General features: G+C 46.4%; 1 protein-coding gene across 2 annotated transcripts in view; it reads right to left on the reverse strand.

Moving 5' to 3' along the window:
- Nucleotides 1-333: 333 nt before the first annotated feature.
- Nucleotides 334-14,310, reverse strand: part of Myl4 (myosin light chain 4) — a 28,855-nt gene continuing 14,878 nt past the window's right edge. Inside the window, exons 2-9 of one of the 2 annotated variants that reach the window (XM_076870231.1) lie at nucleotides 13,576-13,666; nucleotides 11,976-12,150; nucleotides 8,233-8,260; nucleotides 3,575-3,724; nucleotides 1,984-2,157; nucleotides 1,432-1,509; nucleotides 846-890; nucleotides 334-411 (exon numbers count right to left, since the gene is read on the reverse strand). In XM_076870231.1, coding sequence (XP_076726346.1) covers nucleotides 862-890; nucleotides 1,432-1,509; nucleotides 1,984-2,157; nucleotides 3,575-3,724; nucleotides 8,233-8,260; nucleotides 11,976-12,116 — 600 coding nt within the window. In that variant the 5' untranslated portion in view covers nucleotides 12,117-12,150; nucleotides 13,576-13,666 and the 3' untranslated portion in view covers nucleotides 334-411; nucleotides 846-861. Of the gene's footprint in view, nucleotides 412-845; nucleotides 891-1,431; nucleotides 1,510-1,983; nucleotides 2,158-3,574; nucleotides 3,725-8,232; nucleotides 8,261-11,975; nucleotides 12,151-12,374; nucleotides 12,434-13,575; nucleotides 13,667-14,310 lie in introns of those variants that run through there. The other variant, XM_076870232.1, reaches the window with a different exon arrangement.

A 14,310-nucleotide genomic window follows, 5' to 3' on the forward strand; every position in this document is an offset into this window, starting at 1 on the left:
CTGGGGATGAGATACATGGGTGGACAGCGAGCCTTGGGGGGAAGTGAAACTCCTGGCTCCTCCTGGCAGATCCTTCCAAAGCTCTTGCTAATGTGTCTGACTCCAATATTTCTCCATCCATGGGCTTTTGGCCTGTCTCTCCCCAGATATGACTCATTTCACTGAGTAAACATGAAGCCTCAGGTAACATCACACACAGAGATATTTCAATTAATTAGGTAAAAAAAAGAAAAAAGAAAACACTCAGAGACTGGTTAGAACCAGAGAACAAGCCCAACCTTGCCAGGGTGGTTTATTTACAGAAAGGGCCCTGGGCCTCAGGGTCCTGGGGTGTGGCGCAGTGGTAAGTCCAGGACTCCGGATGGGTTACTGTGGGCCTCTTGTTCACTCACTCTGGGATGGCTAAGGCACCTGAAAAAAAAGTGCTAGATGGAAAGTGTGTGTCACCCTCCCATACTCATAGCCTCACATCACTGTCTGGTGGCCTCACACCCAGGAGGAGCCCAGGGAAGGAAGTGAGGAGGAACAGGGTCAAGACCATTGGTCAGGGACTCTCCCACTTGGGAGGAGCTTTCTCATGCTCAGCCTATACAGGGGACCCCAGGCCTGAGAGATCCTGAGATAGGCAAGAAGATGTGACAATAGAGGTCAAGATGGGGGACAGGGGAAGGTGGGAGGCATGGTAGGGAGAAATGAAGGGCCCAGGGGAGCAATGGGCGGGGGCAGGCTGCTTTCTCCAGCCAATTTGGTTCCTCTCCAGGGGTCAGACTTGAAGCAAAGACCTCTAGGGCACATGATATTGTCCCTAAGGCCCTTCAGGGACCCGGAAGAGAGGCTGCACTCACCCTGGAGGAATCTGCTTCACCCAGACATGATGTGCTTGACAAAGGCTGGGGAAGAAAATGAAAATCAGTTGTGGACTTGGCCCCCTTTCAGCCTTCATTTTCCTCTCCACCTCTTAACCTGCCTCCTCTTCCCACCTTTCAAACCTTCCCACCACCCTTTCTCCAGACTGAAATTCTTTCTCTTATTTGAGGGTTGGTGGGAAGGAGGTAGAAGAGGGGAGAGACTAAACTCTGTTGTGTCTGCTCTTTGTGCTGATATTCAATACAAATGAAATGAGCTACATTATCTCTACAAGTCCCCATGACCTTGAGAAAGATGCCAGCATTTCCGGTTACTCAGGTGAAATAACCGAGGCTCAGAAGATAAGTGACTTGACCAAAGTCCCACAGCTAGTGCATCACAGAGCTGTCTCCTAAATCCATGCTCCTTCCTTCCACCGGGATATTCACTCCCAGGATGGAAAAGAACACATTCACCTGGGAGTCCACCAAAGCTCATCTGAGCACACATCCTCCAGCCCTGAGCCGTCAGCCAATCGTGCCCCCACCCGTCTTGGGCCCTGAGGAAGCGAAGCAGAAGCAATACCTTCGTAATTGATGCAACCATTGGCGTCCTCCTGCCCAGATAACAGCTGCTCCACCTCAGCCTCTGTCATCTTCTCTCCTGAAGCGGGGGTTGGGAGGTGGTGGGCTCTTAATTACAAATGTCAAAGAAGACACAGACAAAACCCAAGTGTCCCCTAAGACTGAAGGTCCAAGATTCTTGCATCTGGGAAATGGTTCATAACCATAAGGCTTTGGAGGGTGGGGCCAACGGCTTTAAGGCCCCGCCCACTCCCTGAAGCCTCTCCCCATTTCTACAACCTCCAGGGCCCATTGGCTGAGGAGAAGACAAGAACAGAAGATGGGGTCTCCCTCTCAGGCCTCAGGAGTAACCCCTGCTCTGCCACTACTCTCCTCTGCTAAACCCTGGTGCCTGCTGAGCAAACCCAGCTGGGGGAGGTTGTTCCTCAAGAGCCCAGGGAGATAGGCTGGGTCAAGACGTAATTGGCTGGGAATCCCGCAATACAAGCCACCTTAGCCCTTCTCAGCCCTCCCGCCCTCCCACGAGGGCTTCGTCTCTGCTCAGTTTGCATACCCAGGGTAGCGAGGACATGCCGAAGTTCAGCGCCCATGACCGTGCCATTGCTCTCCTTGTCAAAGACGCGGAGCCCCTCCACGAAGTCCTCGTAGGTGCCCTGCTCCTTGTTGCGGGAGATGTGCTGCAGGATGGGCAAGAACGTCTCGAAGTCCAGCATCTTGGCATTCATCTCTTTCAGCAAGCATCAGGAAGGACAAAGGAAATGCCATAAGTAGGGAGTAGGCAGCCAAGCCAAGACCTCACCCCAGCCCTGGCAGCACCCAGAAATCGCCCTGGAGGGCGCAGAGCTGCCCACAGGAGCAGAGCAGGAGACTTGGGTCCAGGACAGTCTATTCCCAGGCAAAGAAGAGCAGAAGAAAAAGGAACCTGACTCCACCCACATCTCAGAGCTCCAGGTGGCCACCTTGGCCGAGGAGCTGCAGATGGCAGCAGGAGGATTTGAGGAGCCCAAAAGGCCACACAGCCCAGGCCCCAGGGTTCATATTCACAATGTTGACTTTTTTTTTTTAACTAGAGATTGAACCCAGTGATGCTTTCCAACTGAGATACACCCCCAATCCCTTTTTGTTTTTTATTTTGAGACAGGGCCTGACTAAGTTTCTGAGGCTGGCTTTGAACTTGCAATCCTCCTGCCTCAGTCTCCCAAGCTGCTGGGATTACAGGCGTACACCACTGTGCCCAGCCCAGGTTATCTATTGACTTCTAAAAAGCTCTGATAATATGGGCAATCTCATAGCCCTTGGACACTTTCCTGCCCACATTATTTGCCCCCATCACTATTATCTTCAGTCAGAGGAGAAGGGGAAGAGGCCAGAACCAAGGGAGGCAGAGAGGACCAATCTGAGACCCAGGTACCCTCTAGACACAGCCCACTCTTGCTAGTGCCCCTGCCCAGGTCCACCTGATCCCCTCAGCTCCACACCTTGAGGACAGGCTGTGTACGTAGCTGTGAATTTCACTGCCAAACGCAACAGTTGACATTTACAAATGGGACATATGTCCTTGCACCACTTTCTAAATTCTCAGCAAAAAATCCACCAAGTTTTGGTTCAAAGGAGGGAAAGATGCTTCATTGTAGAGCTAAATTTGAATCTCCTTTAATTTACATTAAACAAATCATTTGCCAACTTCAGGGCTCTACCACTTATTAGGAACGATGTGTGTTACGACTTACAATGTCACAGGACACAGTGCTGTGACAGACACCTCAACTAAAAGCTTCAGGGCTAGAGATAGTGGGTGACTAGTTATCTTATTTCCAGTCAGTGTTCCTGCCCATGCCATGTCCCTGACAGCTGGTGGGGAGGGGGTCGGAGGAAGACACTGAAGCAGTAGCAGGTCTCTCCTGCCCTCCATGAGCTCCCAGCCTCATGAGGGAACCAAGAGCAAGCACAGGCTCCATTCTTCAAGAGTCATCTAAGGCTAAGGCTTCTAGATAATTCTCACAATGGGACTCAGGTAACCTGGGTAGGGGAGGCTGGTCCTGAAGGGCTAAAGGGGAGGACAGAGAGTGAGACTGACAGGAGTTGAATCTGGACCAGGAGCTGCTGGGCAGTGCTGGGAGAGGTCAGCCAGGGCCCACACTAACCTTCTGGCTTGGGCTTGCCCAACACACGCAGCACCTCAGCATTGGTGGGGTTCTGGCCCAAGGCCCGCAGCACATCCCCACACTGCCCGTAAGTGATCTTCATCTCTCCACCTGGGGTCCGGTCAAACAACGAAAAGGCCTCTTTGAACTCTGTAGAGAGAAGAGTCAGCTATAGCCTGCTGGTCCCAAGAGAAGGCAGTGGCCAGGGTCTTCTCAGCCTCCACCCCACTGAATAACAGGTTAATGTGTGATTGAAATAAGCCAATATTTTCCTTTGGCCCCTGTCCCAGGCTCTCCTTGGAACCTGTCCCCACTCCATATTCTGTCAACTAGAGTGACAGCCTGGTGTCCAGTCCAGCCCTGGCCTGAACTGTCTCCTATCAGCCCATTGCTACACAATTTGAATGTCTCCCCTGCCTCCACCCCTCCCACTACCTGTCCTTCCCTGGTGTAGCTGAGAGTCCTGACTGCTGAACAGAGAATTGAAACAGGCCCAGCCTGGGAGTGAGGGTCCCTGGGTTTTCACCTCAGCTCTGGCTCACAGAGAAGGACAAGCCAGTTTGGGTCTCACCACCCCTCCCCAGTGTCAACAGAGGTGGCAGGATGTGGAGGTACTTTGCTAACTGATAATACTTGCTCAAGAATCAACTATTACCAGTACTGCCTGTTCCAGGCTAAAAGAGGACTCCTCATCCAGGTAAGGTGGCATTGGGACACAGTCAGACCACCTCAGCTCTGCCACTGATCCATATGCTGCTTGGGCAAATTGCCAACCTCTGTGGGTCCTCGATTTCTTAGCTGTAAGTAGGGATACAATGTCCACCTGAGCAGGTTGCTGGCGGGATCACAAAGCACTCCAAGCATGGTGTCTTGCATGTGATAAGGGAATCTGGGAATGGTGGTCAACTATGTTTCCTAGTTCTAGAGGGAACTCAGTACTATAAAGATGGACTCCTCAAGGCTAGCAGGGCAGGTGTCCAAGGGGCAAAGTCAAACTAAGGCACCCCTGGGACTTTTGCAAAGAGCCTTAATTCTTCATTAATCTGGATTCAACCAATTCATTAGTGGGGATCATTTGTACTGGGAGTGGCACTGAAGTTGACTTCCACAAAGCAGTGGTTTACTAAGCAGATTAACAGTATAAGCCAAAGAAGAATGTATGAAGTTCTTAGGAGAAAAGCTGTTCTTAATCTTCTTCAAGTGCTTTAGAAACGCTTTTTTTCCTTAGAGGCTATATATGGATTATTTAGACATCATTCTACATATCAAAGCACATCTCCCTGGATCTTTACTTACAACTCTTTATTAGACTTCATATGAACTCAAAATCAATAACTGAATTCAAATTCCGTTTCTTTTCCTTATTATGACCTTGAGAAAGTGAACATTTAATCTCTTTTATTAATAGCACCTACCTCATAGGGTCTTTAAATTATATTTAGACTAGTTCTAGAGGATAAGCAAATAAAATAATATATGTAAAAATCTTGACATAATTTACCAAAAACATAGTAAACACAATGCCGTTAGTATCACACAGTAACACAACACTGTTAGTATCATTTCACTGAGTTTTATCTCAACTTTATCATTTAACTTTGTGATCTTGGCCAAGTCACTTAATCTCTCTGAAACTGTTTCCTACTCTGTAAAAAGGAAATAACAACTCCTTACATCTTATTATAAGAATTCAATTTCCTAATGTTTAAAATAATTAGCATGGTGTCTGCCACAAATTCAGGTTCAATAATTATTTAATAATTGAATCTGAACCCAGATATTTTGATCTTCTCTTAATTCACTCAGAAGAATGAAGTCAGACTTAACAAAAGAGAGAATTTCCTCATCTAAGAAGATATAGTGAACTGGGGTTGTGGCTCAGTTGTAGTGTGCTTGCCTAGCATGCATGATGCACTGGGTTCGATTCTCAGCACCACATATAAATAAGTAAAATAAAAGTCCATAAACAACTAAAAAATATATTTAAAAAAAGATATAGTGATATTTAATAGGAAAAACTGAATAATAAGAACAATTACTTAGGATTTGAGCACAGGCTTTGAGCTGGTAAACTTAAGTTGTAGGCATTGTTGTCTTCACTTATAAGCCAAATGCAGAGCAAATGCTCAGCATGGTTACTGAGAATCTATTAAGGAATCCAAATAGAAATGGTGGAGAGAAAGGAGGAAGAGGAAGAGGCCTGCTTGCTGTGCCTGCATAAATGGTCCAACTGTACCTGGCCTGCTGGGAAGTCCACTAAGCACATACAAATCAAAGCTGAAGTTTGATTGTTACTAGGAAAAAACAAAGCCAGTGGCATTAGAGGTGAGGCTCATGGGCCCAGAAAAGCCTTTCCTCAAGAGTCTGCAGTAGTGTAGTCAGTGCCTCCTAGAACAAGTGCAATGGTGACAATAACTTTCCAGAAGGAAAATTATGGAAATCTGTTTAGGGACCAGAGAAGGAATTCAAGAGTTAGAAATTAGTTCATATGAGAGGAAAAGCATAAAAGAAATTCAGGCCTTATCACCTAATAAACATAAAGCTAAGAAGGGGTTTGAGGGGCTGGGGTTGTGGCTCAGTGGTAGAGCACTCCCTAGCACGCACAGGGCTCTGGGTTCGATCCTCAGCACCACATAAAAATAAGTAAATAAAATAAAGGTAAAAAATAAATAAATAAAAACATGTTTCTCAACAATACTAGTCTTTAAAAAAAAAGTGTGGGGGGGTGGTTGACAACTATTTCCAAACAGATGGAGGGTAACTACAGAATGCTAAATAGTCACAGAATTTCTGAATTAAAAAGAACCAAGCCAGGGGCAGTAGCACATGTGTAATCCCAGTGACTTGGGAAGCTGAGGTAGGAGAATTGAAAGTTCAAGGCCAATCTGAGCAATTTAGCAAGACACTAAGCAAATTAGTGAGACCATGTCTCAAATTAAAAGATTAAATAGGGGGCCGGGGCTGTGGCTCAGTGGCAGAGTGCTTGCCTGGCATGTGTGAGGCACTGGTTTTGATCCTCAGCACCACATAAAATAAATAAATATATAAATAAAATAATTTTTAAAAAAGATTGAAGTGAGCAATCCCCCTAACTGTCCCAGTTGGCTTTAACAAAGATTTCCATTTGGGAAAAGAAAAATTTTATCACTAGTTCATTTTCCAGTCCTCATTTGTGTTGTGGAGTTTGCATAACTGCATAAGTATATATTTCATTAAAATGCACAAAAATTAACTTTAAGAATTCCACAGAACTCCAAACACTATTGATTGAAGGTGAATATCCACAGTAGAGTACGAAAACAGAGTGCAAACTTAGTGAGATCCTGTCTCAAAATAACAAATAAAAAGGGTTGGGGATATAGCTCAGCAGTAAAGAGCCCTTGGGTTCAATCCCCAGGACCAAAAAACAAAAACAAAGAACAACAAAAAACAAATACCAGTATGATTCCATTCATTCATTCAAAATGCATATGCCAGTTTTCATACTCTATTTGTGGGTAAACTGCATCGCTTTTTTGGAGGGCAATTTGGCAATAGCTATCACAATTTAAAATGTGCATATCCTTTGACCCAGAGCTAGGAAGCTTGCCTGGGGAAAGAACAGTTTTCCCTAACTGGAAATAACCCAAACATCTGTAAATGCAGTCCTGATAATTTTAGTGCATTTATGTATAAGTGTATATGTATATTTTATATATTTTTTATTTTTTAATAAAATTATATGTAATTGAGATCAGGGGATTGAAATCAGGGGTGCTATACCACTGAGTTCTATTTCAAGTCCTTTTATTTTTTATTTTGAAGCAGACTCTTACTAAGTTGCCTAGGGTCTTGCTAAGTTGTTGAGGCTGGCCTCGAACTTTCAATCCTCCTGCCTCAGCCTCCCAAGTTGCTGGAATTACACATGCGCACCATCACTACCAGTATACATTTCATTCTTGAAACATCAGACCCCAACAAAGAGGGACTAAGGGGTGAAAATCAGGTCAGAGGGTGGGAGATCTTGAAACTTAGCTTGAAGTTGTATTTAACAACGCTTTATGTAAGATTGAGAAAACATAAATCATCTCCATCCAAGGTAGAGAAGAGTGCTTGATGGGATCACAGATGAACTGGGGTTCCCACAGGTCACCATTGGCCCAGCAACCATAGTGGGTTAGCATCTTGACAGGCCTCATGATGGGGAGGGAAGCTAGCAACCTAAGGAGGGCTTTTCAATAACAGGAACAGAAATGAGGGCTTCCAAATAAGTTGGATAGCTCTTTAGGGTGGAAGGGAAAGGGCACTAACACTTGTTGAGCATCTGTTATGTTCTAAGCTGTCTAGCTGAACAATTAAGAATCCGGTTGCTGTCTACAGCCATGCCACCCTGAACATGCCCAATCTCATCTGATCTCAGAAGAATCAGGTTGCCTAGGTGTGAACCCTGCCCCACCACTGACTGATGAGTGAGACTAGACAACCCCCCATACTCTTGGGGCCTCCATTTTATCACCTAGAAAATGGGGGTGGTAGTTACTACCGTGTAGGGTTTTTATGAGAATTAAATGAGTTAATCCATAGAAAGTGCCCTGGTCTGTGCCTTCTCCTCTTCCTCCAGGAAAAAAATAAATAAATAAACGCAGCTGAGAGGGGAAAGTGGGGTTGTTCGTACTCACCTTCAATCTGGTCAGCACTGAAGTCTATCTGTGGGGAGGGAAACAGAGGAGTGAGGGTAGAGACTGTTAACAGCTTCCAAAGGAAGCCTGGTCACCTCCAGCAGGAAGGAGACTGCAGGCCGAGTGTATGCCCCCAGCCTCCTGGTGGACAGGCCACATATAATATACAGCCTCCAAAACTCCCTCAAGACCCAGAGGGAAACAAAAAGAAAAATCATGTAGATAACTCGAGAACCTACTCCCTATTGATAAACTCCTCATCCTGACCACCCTCAAACTGCTCTCACATCTACCCTTCAGTCTCTCCCCATTCCACAGCCCTCTGACAAGCTGCAGCTCCTCCTGCTTTGGGTGCCCACCCTTGGATTTACTTCCTTTTCTACTTGACCCACCTCCCTCAATGGAGCTTTCCCTCCCATCACTGGTCACCACCCCAAACCCTCCTTCAGCACATTGCAATCTTAGACATTTAGGAACAGCAAGAGTCCTTTTCATGGGCCCTTGTTGCTTTGTGATAGTTTTCTAGTCATTGCCTTCCATGTGTACCCTGTGTCCCAGGGTTCCTGCAGGACAGAGATTTTGTTAGTGCTCACTGAAATACCTGGTACATAGTAGCCACTCACAAAAATATTGGTTTAATACAGGAATAAATTTTGGATTCTCCCCTGTATTGTCCTTAAAGAAAAGGAGCTAGTAATACCATGTCCCTGAAATGCCCCTTTTAGTTCACAAGGACCTAGCCAAGCCCAGGGAACCATGAGAGTTGACCCAGGGCCAAATGCCTAAATAAGTATTACCGGGAAGATACCAACTTTCTCAGGCATGCTGAGATCTAGGGCAAGTTAGTATTATCTGTAGAAAGCTGCTTTCTTGCGTGCACACCAGGATAGCTGCTCCTTGGAATGCTGGTCATACAAGGGACAAAGCAAAGTAAATTAATGATATCACCACATCTGTAGCCAAATATAAAGCCACACCCCTCTCTGAGAAAACTGGGGAGGAACTGAGGGCACCATGGAAAAGACATGTGTCACTCATCCAGCCGGCCACCACTGTGAAGGTGCTGTGTGAGAGAGGAGGTACTGCTTGGTGAAGCGCAGTGAGGGACACAGGTGCTGCCTATTCCACCTATTGCCACTGGCTTTCCCAATAAAGTCTTATGCCTTGTATGCTGTCCCAGGTATTTTCTTTGGCCTCTTGGCAACCTATCCTAATGCCCTGGCACAGCTGGGCTGTGGACCTGACACTCCCATGATGCCTAATTCAATGCTGAATAAATACAGAGGAGGAGTGTAGGAGGTTCCAAAAATGAATGGCAATGACCAGCCAAGAGTCATGTTCACCAAGACCTGAAATGTCACCTCAGTGTCCTTACCCATTTCATGGCATCCCTCCCCGTCCCACCCCTCCCCTCCCCAGCAGCAGTGATTGCTACCCTGGAGCATCTTCGTCATGTGCCACTATTCCTAGTCCTAGTTCTGCAAGGAAACTAGGAATGGACTTTGCCAAATGCGAGTTTGGGGTAGTGGTGAGTATGTTAAATGGGATAAAGGATGCTCTGCATTAACTCTCTGAGAAAAAGGTATAGTAGGCCTTACTCTGCAATGCTTTAAGCCCAGGAAAAGTATGTAAGAGAAACTAGTATAAAAGCATGAAGTCAGGGAGCCGGGCATGGTGGTGCATTCCTGTAATCCCAGCAGCTTGCCTGCCTGAAGCAGGAGGATCGCAAGTTTGAGGCCAGCCTCAGCAATTTAGAGAGGCCCTAAGTAACTTAGTGAGACCTTGTCTCAAATTCTTTAAGTTTGCTTCTTTAAAAAGTGGGGGGGCAGTGGGGGATGTTGCTCAGTGTAAGCACCCCTGGGTTCAATCTCTGTTACAAAAAATGAATAAGTAAATAAAAGCTGAAGTCTGGCTACATAGAACCACACACATTGGACTTAAGTTTACCTTTGCTTTCTCTTTGAGAAAAGAATCTTATAAACAAAGGTATTGGGTAAGTATAATAAAAGGAAAAAATGAATCTTGGGAAAGACACTGCTTTTCTTTCCCCCCATACTTTAGAGCAATTTCAAAAAACCACCAGAAAAGAGGACTGCAATAGGAAATTGGGAGAGGTGAGAGGATGGAAGGAAGTGATAGGCACAGGGAAGGGCCCCCATGATACCACCAGACCACTCCCTCCCAGACACCAGGGACCAGGCCTGGCACTTTATCAGAATAAATCAAAGAAAGATGAGGAGGGTTCCTGAGGGGCGGATGGTGAGCTTCTCTTGCCAGTTTTAGTCCATAGTGACATATGACAGAGAAACCTTCAAATACTTTTAAGGTCATGTACTAAACTAGGTCTCGCCAGAGGAAGCCATAACCAAGCCCAGGAATGGGGCCACCACCTCCACCCCCTGGTCAAGTCAGTTCTACTTAATGCCTGCCCCTTGTGGCTCAATCCCAAGGTCTTCGACAGATAATTGTAGGACATTCCCTCCTGTGGGTACTGGGAAATCTTGAGGAGGCCAGGGAGGGTCTTATGTCTAGAGCCCTGGACCTTGGGTTCTATTCCCATTGGTCACAGCACCTGGTCCTGAGCCTCTATTTTGACCTGACCCCTTACACTCCCAGCCACTGCCCTAAAGCTGAGATCCCTGGGGGGCTACCACTCTTTCGATGTTATTAATAGCTCCTCATACCAGTAGCCACTTGACCTCTCCCGTTCTGGAGTCATGACTTAAAATTTCTCCTCTCCAGAGGCTTCTGACCCCTCCCTCCTGTGCCCACCCCCTCCCAGTTCATTCCTTTGCAGCTGGGTCAGATAGCTAAGGGAGGCCTAAAATTACTAAGTCAGCCCACAGGACCCACACCAGCTCCAGGGAGCATTCCAGATGAGGGAACAGGGCAGGGCAGGGAGGAAGTAGAGCTACAGAGGCAGAGGGAAGCAGGCCTGGCTCCTGGCAAGGTTAGAGAGGAGGTCTCAGCTGGGATGGGCCAGTCCGCAGCAAATTACAAATAGGGGCTCAGTCTGCAATCTGTATACGGGGTAAAAATGGGAGTTCATATCCCACTTGAATCAAAGTGTGAAATATGATATATCAAGAACTATGTAATGTTTTGAACAACCTACAATAAAAATTAATTTAAAAAAAAAAAAAATAGGGGCTCAGGCCACAAAAGGAGGAGCCCCTTTGGGCAAGGAAAAAGGAAAAGAGGGACCCGGGCTGTTCTTACTGTATCTATAGCCTTCCTTCCCACTCCATCAACCCTCTACAGGGTGTTTGTGAGTGAGGACTTTCCCAGACCTCCCGCACACTGGGAGCATCCTCCCTGACTGCAGACATCACTTACTCCTAGTTACACCAGCAGCTGTTGCTATGTGTCTGCTCCATAAAGATATCAAACCACCTCCAGGAAAGTCAGTTTCCTTTACTCTGCTATGATGGCCCCCAAAGGCCTTTAAAAAGGTTGGATGGTTGACTGGTTATACCTCCCACCATTCTCAACTCTGCTGGGCAAATCTGAGATGCCAAACAGGACTTCCTTGGATGAAGTATCCTGTTCTTAAAGGAAAAAAGCCTATGGCCACAGACAGCCCTCAGCCCGAGTCTAATACTGGCTCCATTGGCCCTTGGGGCTGTGATCTCAGGCATGGACACCATAGTCCTCATGCCAGTCTGACCTCTGTGAGGGCTCTCTCTATGCTCCAGGACAAATAGAACCCTGAATATCATCCCACCCTCCTGAACTTCACTCACCTTTACACTCTTGGGGTCAAAGGCAGGTTCCTTGGGGGGCTCAGGAGCGGAAGCTGGGGCAGGGGCTGGAGCAGGGGCTGGGGCAGAGGCTGAGGCTGACTTGGCTGCCTCCTTCTTAGGTTCAGGCTTCTTGGGAGGCATCTTGTCTTGTTGGGATCTTCAGTGGAGGTGGGATCTAAGAAGGAACCAAGAGAACCAAGAGACTCCTGAGAGATGAGATAGGAGACCAGGCCGCCTCCCTCGGCTTTTATCCTGGGCAGGAGCCCCCACAGAGGGGCTGGGTGAGAGCAAGAGCAACTGCTGCTGACTATAAAAGGAAGAAACACCAGCAGGGTACAGCTGACAACTGTGCATTGTCACCAGGTTTAGGGCCACCAGCCCCCTCACACACACACACACCTCACTCCTCGCAGCCTCCACCTCTGGGACGGCTGACTCCTTCCCGCCAATTGGTGGAAACCCAGAGGGGCCAGGAAAACAGACCCTCTCAAAAATGCCAGAGCAGCCAGAGAGATGAGCTGACTTGAGCGGTTGATAACCCTCACACAAAGCCCAGGGGACGGCGCGGCTTTTTTTAGCCCCTCCTGAGCAGAGGCAACCCCTGCACATTCCTTTTAAGCCAAGATCCTTTAAGCTGAGAGCCACTCTGCGCCCTCAGTTCTGCCCTGAGGCTCAACTCTCCCGGCATGAAGCCCTGAGGCAACAGTTGAGCCAGCCAACCCTGCTGCCCCACACCCTCCCCATCCCAGGGGTGAAAGCCTCTGTTTTCTAGGGCGGCCATCCCAGAGCAGCTCCACAGACCTCAAGTCCCTAGGTCTACTACCTGCCTGTCCCCTCCATCCACGCACATTCATTCAATGGGGATTGATCACTAAACCATGCCCAGAGGACCCCGTTGAGAAGCAGAGGGGCAATAGAAAGTTAGGAGACTGGAGGTCAGAAAATGTGGGACTCAAGTCTTACTCTACATCTAACTCAGTCTGCAATCCTCCCCCCCACCCCCTGCCCATGTATGTGTGTGTGTGTGTGTGTGTGTGTGTGTTTTATGCTCACTCTGTGCCAGCCACAATTAAGCACTATTCATATAAAAACTCATTAAATCTTCACCATAATCCTACAAATACTATTTTTTACTCCCATTTTACACATGCAGAGATTGAGGCCAAAAGTGAAGTGTGTCTGATTTGAAAGCATTTACTTGAATGATTTATATTATAGTCCCACTTATGCGGGGAGAGAAGTGTACATGTTTGTGTGTTCATCAGAAAGATCAGGATGGATACGCCATCAACTGTCAACAGGAGACACCCCTGGGGACTTGGTGGTTGAGAATGAGAGGATGATGCCAATTTGCAGCTTTTTAAAATTTTTCACTTCCAATATTAATGGAAATTTTTATAACGAGCTCATACTATTTTTTTGTTTTTTTTAAAAAAACTTTGAATGCCAATAAAATATTTTAGAAAAACAAAAAAAAATTATCTACCACACAGAACTGCTTTGAACAGAATCTTTAATTTCTGTAAAATTCAGAGGAAAAAGAGGAATAAAGCTGAGAGACGCAGAAAAGATACTTGGACTTTCCAGGACAGTTTCTCACCTATAAGATTGGCAGGACCCCTGGAAGCTGGAGACCAGTCACTAGTCCAAACTGCCCCAGCCACTTTGCCTCTCTTGGCCTCAGTCTATCTCTAAAGTGAAGAGATAATCAGAAACTTTCAAAGAACATTCAACAGAAGCAATCCTAAAATTCCACAGACATGCTTCTAATTGCAAAGGACATGGGTCTAGGAGCTCCCTCTGCCACCGCCACTTCAAGTAGCTCCCCCTTGTGTGTTTTATACATGGGGATTCCCAGGATCATTTTCAAAGAAATAGTTTCAAGGTTTTAAATTTTTTAAATAACCACTAAATGAAATGCTCTCCTATGACCCCAGTTTAAAAACCAATTTAAAAAACGAGTCATTCTAGTAATTCTAGAAAGAAGTATGATCCCTCAAAAGAGGGCTGGGAGGTTGTTCTTATCTTTTCTTTCCTTTAAAAAAAAATTATAGGTAGAAGCAAAATATTAAGTCTCCATGGAAATAGCACTATGAGGTGGGAATACTGAACGGGGCTCCAGGGGCACCCCAAGACAGAGAGTGTGGACTTTGGAGGCAGACAGATCCCTGAAGCCTGGATTTACTACTTCCTAATCTCGGGCTAAGAATCCTCATGACCTTTAAGTAAACATCTCCTTCTCAAGTTATGAGATTTATGAGAAATAACATGAGGCTCTGCAAACAACCCCTAGCACAAGAAAACAAGCATACAAGTTCATTTTTCTTTGCTTTCT

Source organism: Callospermophilus lateralis, chromosome 11 (genome assembly GCF_048772815.1).
Source record: "Callospermophilus lateralis isolate mCalLat2 chromosome 11, mCalLat2.hap1, whole genome shotgun sequence".
Classification (NCBI taxonomy): Eukaryota; Metazoa; Chordata; class Mammalia; order Rodentia; family Sciuridae; genus Callospermophilus; species Callospermophilus lateralis.